The sequence below is a fragment of the Archocentrus centrarchus genome, chromosome 7, assembly GCF_007364275.1.
Source record: "Archocentrus centrarchus isolate MPI-CPG fArcCen1 chromosome 7, fArcCen1, whole genome shotgun sequence".
Classification (NCBI taxonomy): domain Eukaryota; kingdom Metazoa; phylum Chordata; class Actinopteri; order Cichliformes; family Cichlidae; genus Archocentrus; species Archocentrus centrarchus.
Genome location: NC_044352.1, coordinates 19,092,834 through 19,103,916, shown reverse-complemented (window position 1 = coordinate 19,103,916; position 11,083 = coordinate 19,092,834). Strand labels below are relative to the sequence as shown.

General features: G+C 39.1%; 1 protein-coding gene across 1 annotated transcript; it reads right to left on the bottom strand.

The window, feature by feature from the left end:
* Positions 1-655: 655 nt before the first annotated feature.
* Positions 656-8,277, bottom strand: LOC115783769 (uncharacterized). Its single transcript, XM_030734757.1, has 10 exons — positions 8,263-8,277; positions 6,763-6,858; positions 5,916-6,053; positions 5,626-5,804; positions 5,408-5,544; positions 4,996-5,089; positions 4,493-4,822; positions 4,248-4,413; positions 4,048-4,172; positions 656-3,463 (listed from the first exon to the last, which is right to left on the bottom strand). The coding sequence occupies exons 2-10, from the start codon at positions 6,854-6,856 to the stop codon at positions 3,146-3,148; spliced, it is 1,581 nt and encodes a 526-aa protein (XP_030590617.1). The 5' UTR covers positions 6,857-6,858; positions 8,263-8,277; the 3' UTR covers positions 656-3,145.
* Positions 8,278-11,083: the final 2,806 nt, after the last annotated feature.

Below are 11,083 nucleotides of genomic sequence, written 5' to 3'. Positions count from 1 at the left end.
GAAGACAAAAGGGGATCCAACCTACACTGTAAACCCAGATTTTGATTCCACTTAAAAATATTGAGTTCATATTACTTAAAATTGGCTAGAATGTGAACATTACTTGTTAATGCTGAGTAGACTGTACTTTTTGATGGTCTATCTTATTGTAATCATGTGTTTGAGTTCAAACAACTTAATATGATCAAGTTTTGCACCTGCTAAAAATCTAGTTTATACCAGTTTTAACAGACTGGATTAATGCGCAGCTGCATGGTGGCATGATGGTTAGCAGTGCTGCCTCACAGGTACACAGTAAAAATTCCAGTGTTAATTTCACACCCACAGTGTTAATTTCAACACCGACAAAGTGTCTATATGTGTCCACACTACCTGGTGTTAAAATAACATTTGTGAAAGTGTTAAAAGATTGACACCCATTTTTTTGTTAAATTAACACCAGACATTGTTTACTATTCAACAATACCAGGTGTCACATTAACATTACAGTGGTGTTGGTGTTAAAACGTAATGTTAAAAGTAACACCAGTATAGTGTTACTCACAAAACAAAATGTGGTGTTAAAAAGGTAAATTATGCACACCACAAGGTGTCAATACAAACCAAATCCAGTGGAAAAATATATAATAAATATTCAAAACATTACACAGAAATGGAAAGTTTAACTTTTATTAAACCCATTTAAATATTAAAGACCTTCAATGCACAGCTCATATAAAACAGCAGCGGGGCACAATATATGTTATTTCATCACTGTCAGCTGAAAACTGCCTGTCGTAAGGCTGATAATATATCAGATCAGAGATACAGATAACAGCAAACACATCATCCACAATCTCTATTCTGAAAGCATTCAGATGATCATCAAAATACTCTGTAATGACTTTAGCAGTCAAAAGAAATGCTTCATCATCCTTGACTATGATGTTAACAATTTTTTGAAAAACAGGCATTTCATTTTCAGTACTTGTACAGACAATCATTCCAATATGGTATTCTGTTCCAAAGTTTTTCACCCATGAAGCTGTGGATACACAAGGCACATTCAACCTGGGGCAAGACCTTAAGACCTCACTGAAATCTAGTTCACTTATTGGGTAATCTTTAAGAGGACCAAACTGAAACCTTTGAAAGTAAAAATTCTCCCAATGAAAAGCCAGCTGCCTCTGGTGCTTCTTTACCAGTGTTTTGGTTATGTTCTTAAAGTTCTTCACAGATTTCTTGAAGAAATTGTGTTTACCTTCAAATCTCATACACCACACATGGATGAGTGGTCCTATTTTTCTGATGCATCTGGGGTAATGAATCATCAGATGATGTTTTGGAATCAGCTTCTTGTCTGTAAATACAGACTTAAAGAGTTTATGATGGTCAGAAATCAAATGCTTTAAGAAATAAGTCATACCATCTGTGATTTTTGGTGAGAACACAATATTGACGATTTGAATCAAGAGAAGAATTACCCTCCAGTAGCTGTTATTCCTATTAATTATATCTCCAAAAATCAAGGGTGTATTGCGTAAGAGGCACCATGACTGAATAGCATTGAGGCCAAGGTCATTGCTACCATCAATTTTGACTGCACTAGGTCTGTTGTTTCTCTCAAGGTATCCATAGTTAAAGCTCTGTATCCTTTCTGAAAGGGTGTTTAAATCTATGGAAGTCCTAACCATGTACTGAAAAAGAAGCTGAAGTTCATACTGCACAACACCTTCCAAAAGGTCATGCATAATATCAACTGCGTAATTGTTTGAACAATGAAAATACTGCAGTGCATTAAGAGGACATTCTCTTTTTACACCAAAAGAATGGACAAGAATGGGATTTTGTGCCACAGCATTGAAATGTTCTGAATAGAGCTCTTTTGTGCGAAAAATTAGGTCTTGGTCATCCTCACTGAATACTGACTGAAGCTTTGTTTTATCAGTTAAACAAAATCGACAACAGTAAGTTGCACTGAACGATTCAACCAAGCCAAAAAGGCTATGCAATGCCAAATTATCACCAGTAACCTGAACAATTGAACCCCTTAATGGTGTATCAGAAAATGGGACCTTAATACCTTCTGTCTCGAGACATTTCAAGTCATTAACAAGAGGCTGCAAGACTGGACCAAAACCGTACTTCTTTAAGTCCTCGGCATGGAAAAGAGAAACTAGATGAATGTTCATCAAAACTGAATTGAGTTTAGCTGGCAAATTTCTTAAAATAAAATAAATACAGCCAAGTTTATGTGAACCCCTTTTGGGTCCCAGTGGATTTGCCGTTTCAAAATCATCGTAATACAGCTGTATTTGGAGTGCATGTTCTTGCTCTGAAAATAATGAGTGATTTCTGAGATAGGAACCATCATTGATGTCTCTATATATCCCATCTTCATGACACTTTACCTGTTGAAAGCAGGTACTGAGTTCTTGGTTGGTGAACAATGAATCAAGAGTTCCTAAAATAGGTACATACATAAATTTGTCATTAACAGGAATTTGACTGTATACACCTGTGGTTTTATCCAAACGTGTATCATAACGTACTCCAAGAACATGCTCTACTGGTTCAACAATTTTCCATTTTTTTTCAAAATACTTTTGCCTCTTTCTTTCAGTGTTAAGGTGTGTGAATGGATTTTCTATGTTCTCAAAACATTCTCTGACTTTGTTTAAGGTTTGTTCATTCACCTCAGATGAAAGACACTTAAGAACGGCATCTTGTGCTTGAATATGAACATCATTAACAACCTCCTCCATTGAACAAGTTAAAGACTGCACAATATTTTCAGAAACTCCAGCTGCTTGAACTTGGGCAATAACAGAGCTACACATATCCATTAACTGCTTCTTTTTAGCATGACTTTGTTGACCAACAGAAGAGCTACTCAATGGGTCATGAGCAGAAACATCATCTGTCTCAACACTATCTGTACCAACATTGCCCTTATAAACAGAATCTGTGGCAAATGTGTTTCCGTGTGCTTTCAGCAAGTGCTTCTTGAACCCAGAATACGTGTAAAAAACAGATGAACAGCCATGTTCCCCACATTTCAAACGCAATTTGTGCCCTGGATACAAAGCATGACTAAATTTCAAATGCTGGAAAAGAGTTGAACAATTTCTGTGCTGAACCTTACAAATGTAACATGTTAGCATATTCAAGTGTTGTTAATCCTCACTCTAATTTTCTTGACTCTGGGGCTCTCCTTTGTTGTTGCAACATCAATGCCATAAACCGTTGTTTGGATGAATGTGTAGAAGTTGAGGAGGGTTGCATCATAGGACACAGCAAACACAAAGTGTGCCTTAAACAGTTCATCGAAGGCAGCCACTGCAGTCTGTGCCACACAGGGAATGGGCTTCTGATCCAGGATGATGTAGAATTTCTGTATCCTGCTCTTCTTTTCTCCAACGCAGAGGAGGAAGGGCTGTGCAGATCCAACTTTGGCAAGGAAGGTCGCCATGCTTGTCCCCACCTAAGATTGAGAGACAGCATGTTAGAAATGATTGCTCTTATTCCCTCACAAGCAACAAATTAAGGACATTTTATTATTTGTTTTTTTTTTTTGGGGGGGGGGGGGGGGGGGGGGCACAGTGGTTAGCACTGCTGCCTCAGTTAGAATACCATCTGGAAGGCCTGGGTTTGATTCCACCTTGGCCCAGGCCCCTCCCTCTCTCCCTGTGTGGAGTTTGCATGTTCTCCCCGTGTCTGCGTGGGTTTCCTCCGGGTACTCCGGTTTCCTCCCACAGTCCAAACACATGCACTTACTGGGGTTAGGTTAATTGGAAACTCTAAATTACCCATAGGTGTGAATGTGAGTGTGGATGTTGTCTGTCTCCCTGTTTTGGCCCTGCAACAGGCTGGCGACCTGTACAGGGTGTACCCTGCCTCTCGCCCTATGTCAGCTGGGATAGACTCCAGCCCCTCCCCCCCCGCAACCCTGAATAGGATAAGCAGAAGTGAATGGATGGGTGGATATTTCACTTTTTAAATTTAGTTTTAGAAAAGTGAGACCTATTTACTGTAAGTGAAGCAAAGTAATTCATGCCAAAAACATACCTTCATGAACTTGATAACACGGTCAGCAGCCTGAGGTGCACTAATTTTTCCCTGTCTTTTCCCCTTCGCGGTTGGAGGCAAGAGATGAACCAGCAGGAGAATAGCTGCCAGGTCACTATCCCATTCTAATGAAATAACACACACCATCTTAAGAATCACAGCATGCAAATGCATATGTAGAGAGATCTATTAATACCTACCATAATCACTTGATTCCTCCTGAGTGGACAGAAGGTCATCCAGATGAGCACTCTGTCGAAGGCTTTTGCTGACAGTGGTGACCCTCGGTTTATAGAATGTTGGCCATCTTGCGATGAACTTCCCCGAGATGTCTTCTCCAAAGAGCATGATGAAGTCCTGCTCAATCTAGCACAGAGAAAAAAAATGCCATCACAATCCAATTCAACAAATCAATCAGTTAATTAAATCTGTCTGAGTTTCTTACTAAGCCTGGTGTATCCAAGAATCTTGGGAAGTGATCCAAGATGAGTGATGACTGGTCCAGATCATGAAGCATATTCTGTCTATGCTTAAATGTTGCCTTCATTTTCTCCCTGACAACTTCCTGGTCTGATGAATGTTTCATCATGGACATTGCTTCTTTGCATCCATCACCAAACAGCTGTTCAGATGTTAAGGTCTCCCTCAGAGTTCTCGGACCGCCTTGATGAGCAGACTTGGAGCTCCTCTTGAAGTCACTTGCAGTGTTACGCTGAACTGTTTTCAATCGATAGGCCAGATAGCCCTGTCCACTGAGAGGATCATAGTAATGCTCCTATCACAGAACAGAACAGACAAGACAAACTGTCTATTACATTCCATTCAAAAGGACAATTACAGCTGGGCTGCAACGGTTAATCGACACCCCCCCCCCCAAAATTAATAAAAGTCCAAACAGATTTTGACCCAAGAAGAGAACATTCAGGGTTCCTGCAAATTAATACTCACATAGCCAGTCGGTGAGCCATTATCTTTCAAACTGGGGAAGAGGGTGACAATTCCCAGGGCGTAGGTAATGCGAATGTTGACAGGAGGGACTCTCCTAAAAAACAATTCAATAAAAATATTGCCATTTCACATAGGGATTAAACAAACACACCAACTGTGCAAAGGGTTATGAATAGAAATTATATATTTAATGTATTCAATAAGTAAACTTAAAACCTCTTAAGCCCCTTCTCAGCAATTACAAACTATTTGAATAATCATTATGTTAATTGTTTTTCAAATAATTCTGACATTTCTGTGGATTTCATACATGTATGTGTTTAACTAAGATGAAATTACAGTGCAACCAGTTGAAAAAATAAAGGTTAAATTCCGCCCCCATACAGATGGCTGAGACTTATTGATTACATACCCATGACTTTCAATCATATCCGCCACTAAAATGTTGACAAGTTTCTTTCTTGTTGGATCAGAGAGACTTCTGGTCTTGTTGTACTCTTTTATTACATCTTCTCCTCCTGGTTTTTGGTGCAGAGCTACATAGACAATCTGCAACAGATTTCACATGTCATCCTGCTATGAATTTTAAAAATGGATCAACGTTCTATTTCCAACCTTGAACCAACTCACATTTTTTGCCATCTCACTGTCAGGTGGTCCTTCAACCAGTCGTCTTCTCTGTGCTTTGGTGTTCTCTGTAATCACTGTAGAAGATGAGCTTGCTGAGCTTGGAGACTCGACTGACGAGAATGAGCCATCTTCAGAACTGAAGGAAGCATCTGTGACCTCACTCTGATCAACAGGGGCCACTGTATAAAATTTAGAAACTTCATTAGTAAACAAATTAAAATAACTTTCGCTTTATATATATTTTTAAATGCATTAGAAGTAACACTTGTTTTAATGCTTTTATGTCTTACCAAAGCGCTCAGTGACTACTTTGAAAGATACTGTAGCAGACCTCAGGAGTTCATCAAAAATATCAGCATCCACATCGACTCCAGATGAGTCCTTCAGGTCTACAGAGACTCCACTTGCCAAGTTGAATTTAGCATGAACTGGAAGGGAACAAAAATACTCATCTTAACCTGCTAATTTAAAACATGGTTAGAACTGTAAAGGGACAATCACATTTATAATTAAAATATATTTCAAATAACATTTTCAGACAATGAGCTGCTGGTTAAAATAGTAAATTTTATCATGAAGTGTTGCCTCTATTGTTGAACACAGTTCACCAAAATTTTACATAACCATTTTTATGAACAATAATGAATGAATTATTACTCCAACAAAGCTCATTACTTCAATAAAGAGAGGGGAATTAATAAACAGGCTGGACATGAGGAACACATAGATGGGCCTAAATCTTTCTACTAAGAATTGTTAGACAAATCCACATCTTCTTTTTTGGGCAACATAAATTACCCCTGTCCAAGTTTTGACATGCCATCCTCCAAACCAATAATTATTTATGCAGTGACCATATTTTATCCTTTAGGTCCAACATGCAATTACACTTAGCAGAACCCACCAACATATTTTGAAATTGGTTAAGAGTTGTTCATTTTTCAACTCCATTACATGACTTCCCAGAGTTTATGTCCCAGACTGTTGGCAAAGGCACGGCACTGGTGCTGATTAAAATGCAGATTCCTAAAGGCCAAAAACTATCTTTATGATGGGGAAAGACATTTGAGTTAGAAAAACTAAGCTTGCTTTATTTAATGGCAGCTTCCATATCAACATAATTAGCACTGAACTTACCCTCTTGAATGAATTTCAAGTAATCATAGCAGTCATCTGTCACTGGAACCCGAACCCATTTCTGGACTGCCTGATGCTCCACCTGCACCAGCATTTCTCCAGAACAAAAATGGACACATTCCAAGCTTTGACAACACATTACAGATATTTTAAAGAAGCACTGGTGCTGAAAACTAATGTTTGACTATAGCTTTCTGAACACAAGTAGCACTGCAACTATGGATTATTTTTGTAATCAAGTATTTTATTGATTACTTCATCCATTAATCAAGTAATCGGATAAGAAATTATTTTTCATATTAACAGTTCATCTGCATATTTTAACTTCCATACTGCTCATTTTTCTCTGTCTCTGTAAGTCTGTAACTGTGTTTACAGGAACAAGCCCTGCTGTTTTGGACTAGAAAAACGTTTCCTTTCAGGCCACCTGAGCTCACCATCTCAGTAATGGCTGCGCAAGTGCAGACAGCACTTAAAACAGCTGCTGAAAAGAAAAAAAAAAAAAAAGAAAAAAAAAAGAAACTAACATTCTCTGCACAGCAAGTACAACGCACATGCGCACACCCACAGCACAGCGCAGTGGGGGCGTGGAAAAACCTGTCAGCGAATATCCACTCCAGTTAAAGGGTCCCTAATGTGAATGAAATGCTCCGCTTACACGGAGACACCTAAGCTGCAGCATTAAAAGGAAACATCGAAGCAACAAATTTGTATCGAAGATTTTTAGGATTATTTGAGTTACTCGAGGAATTGTTGCAGCCCTAAATTTTGCATTAAATGTTCAATTTGTGTATCAAAATACATGAAGGTTGGTATTTACCTTTCATGCTTTGATTTTTTTTTTTTTAAATAGAAAGCCTGAAATTTTCCTTTGCTCTTCCCTTTTCCTCTAACTTCTCCCGTTTATGCCGGTTGTCATTTTGATTTCTGTAGCCCACGAAATCAAGTGTGCGCACACCCGTTGTGAATGAAACTGCCCCTGCTCTGTGGTAGATGGCAAATTTTGTTTAAATGATATAAGCGCAAACGGCGATGATAGCGAGCTAGCCCAGGCGGAGTCAGCTCCTGTTTGTTAAATGCAATGACAGCAGAGGTCCAAAAGTAAAACTATGAAATCCTCAGCCGTGCGCGAGGGCGCCTCAGCAAGGTTCAGAGCCTGGCGATCAATGGCTAGCTAGCATGGTTTTTGGAGGGAACGTCACCCACGTCCTCTTGAAGGCTCATTAGCAGTTTGTATTGCTAGCTTTGTAAATGCACACATCGACAATATTTAAGGCCATACCGCCAGACGTGTCATATTTACGCTGTAAAATGACTACTAGAACTGACCAAATATAATATTAGAATTCAAATTTACCGCTCCCTAGATTTGGTAAAATGGCGGGACCTTGAATTTGGTGAACTTTCCATTCAAAATAGGTTAAATATAGTATATTTTTTGATGTCACAAACTAAAAAGCACATTTCTATCAAAACATCAAGTCTGGACATTTAGCTTACCTTTAGGAAGTAATTTTGTCTTCTGCAGGTTAAAAGAAACGGTAATGTCCGACCGAGCGACTGCTGGAAACCGACAGAAAGCAGACGGCACTTTGCAGCCGTAAAGCGAAGGCGTGGCTTAAGCAACACCAACTAATTAACGCTTGAATTTAACAACTTAAATATGTAAGAACTTACACCGGCAGTGTTATTTTACAGCTGTGTGTTGTTAATACAACACCAACACTTTTTATTTAACACTACACCTAAGATTTTAACACTGGCATTTTTACTGTGTAGAATACCATCTACATGTAGAAGGTCTGGGTTCAATTCTGGCTTGGCCCAGGCCTCTTGCTGTTTGGAATAGTAGACATTTGGTGTTTTTGTTTGGTTTTTGTTCACAACCCTCTCTCGTATAGTTTTTTATTGTTCCATGGACAAATGTTATTTGTAAATGTTAATATACCAGCATTCAGCAGGGCTGAGTTTTATCATGTTTATTTACCAAATTTAAACAGACACAGTTCAACACTGTAAAAAATATCTGTGTTACTGGGCAGCATGGTGGTGTGGTGGTGGTTAGCACTGCTGCCTCACAGCTAGAATAGCTATCTGATAGTCTGGGTTCAATTCCACCTTATCCTGGCACTCTTGCTGTATGGAGTTTGCATGTTCTCCCTGTGTCTGTATGGGTTTCCTCCCACAATCTGAAGACATGCAGTTACTGGGGTTAGGTTAATTGGTCTCTCTAAATTGTCCACAGGTGTGAATGGTTGTCTGTGTCAGCCCTGCAACAGGCTGGTGACCTGTACGGGGTGTACCCTGCATCTTACTGCCTTGTCAGCTGGGATAGGCTCCAGCCCACACAACCATGAAAAGGATAAGGGGAATTGATTGATCAAAAGGCATTTTATTTTTTCATGAACTATAAAAGATAACTTTGGTCAATTAGAACATACAATTTTGTTCAGTTGGAAATGGAGTAGTGCTTACTTAACAGGCTGAGTTAAATGAACTGTTTCATTACTTAAAAAATTTAAGGCAACGAGTTACCTTTATTTTTTTAAGTAGATTCAACTTATCCGGGTTTACAGTGTAGTACTAGCAAGGTGTACCTAATATATTGTCCAGTGAGCATACATGGCTCCTTTCATTCACTGAATCCAGTTTGAATCAATGCATTGTTTGAACTCCTCCATGAGCTGAATCAGAAATCATCCAAATGAATCTGGTTATAGATAAATAGCCCACCCTCAGCACTGCTTAGTGGACAGCAGAGCGATTTCTCTAAAATTTCTTTCTACTGTACTCTGCTTCTAAAGACAGATACAGGAAATATTTTCTCCCTCATACAACAATACTGCATTTATTCTTTAGACTTTACTTATTAAGTATTATATTTATGTTTTGATTTATTGAGCTCTTCACTTTCTATTTTCAATTTAATTTAGCACATTCTTTTGTATATATTTTGTCCTTTCTTTGGGTTGAGTTTTATGATATTGTATTTATTTTGTTGTGGCATTTTTGTTTTTTTGTTTGTTTTTTGTGTTTTGGCTGCTGTAACACAGATAAATAATATATATCTTATTAACCTTGGCTAGAGTTTAGAAAGTTCTTTGCAGCATGTTTTCTCATTCACTCACACACAAGTCCCAGGAAAAAAAAAAAAAAAAAAAAAAAAAACTGGGGTTCCCAAGGACACTTCAGCAAGTTGGGGTTTGTTGTTGGTTGCCAACCCTGATATTATCGGACAACCCATTCTACCACCTGAACCATCAGCTTCCACGGTATAGGCAGTATAGTGCCCCATTCACTGTTTCACCAAAGTGGGGGATTCATTGCCACACTGTCAGCTAATGGGGTCATGTTAGCATCTTCTGCTGTCCCCACCCTCCTTGCAACATGACTTTGTTGTACTTTGCCTACTCTTCCGCATTGAATGATGCCAGTTGAGGTAGTACAGGCATCTAACTAGGATGCCTCCTGGACACCTCCTAAGTGAGGTGTTTCAGGCATGTTCTACTAGGAGTTGGCAGACCTGGGATGCCCTGAAAAAATTAGATCTCTTGACTCACTTGGGGGGGCCCCCAGAAAGAGCTGGAGGAGGTAGGTGAGGAGAGGGAAGGCTTGTGACCCGGACCGGGAAAAGCAGCAGAAGAAGAACGGATGGATGCCTATACAGTATTTTGTAGTCAGATAAATTCATGGGTGGTCTTAGTCATTGAGAATTATGTAGAGGATGAGAAAAAAAGGTAAAAACCACCCAATGCAAAACCTTTAGGTTGGAATGGTCTTCATGTTAGCGTATTAGCTTTTTCTCTGGCATAGTTATGATAGGCATGGCAATGAAATAACCTTCTGACACATACATATAAATTCAGCTTGTTAGAGACAAAAACAGACATCTTTTTTGGTTGAGCCTGTGTTTGGAACAGAAACTCTCCTGAGTTTCCAGCACACACTGTCTGTGACTGTAATTATGCAAAATAGGTCATTAACTTAATAAACAGCATCTGTAAACAACAGCACAACAACACAGTTTCTTTGCTCCCTTCCTTTCTTTTCTCTCTTTCTCTGTGTCAGTTCACTCCCTCTATCTCTCTATCTATTAATTCTCTCCCTTTATCCCTCTCCAAATTTAACACTGTGGTCTTTCAGTGTTGGTGACGCGTCTGAAGTCGAGAGAAGAAAACATCCGCGCTATCTCAATAGCTAAATAAACAGCTGATGGCGCAGCAAGGGAGCTGAATGGGTTTAATGAGTAGACTATGGCAGCGTGGCCCAGATCTAGTTTCAAGACTGTCACTAAGCTGCCTGCAAAAACCAAACTGACAAT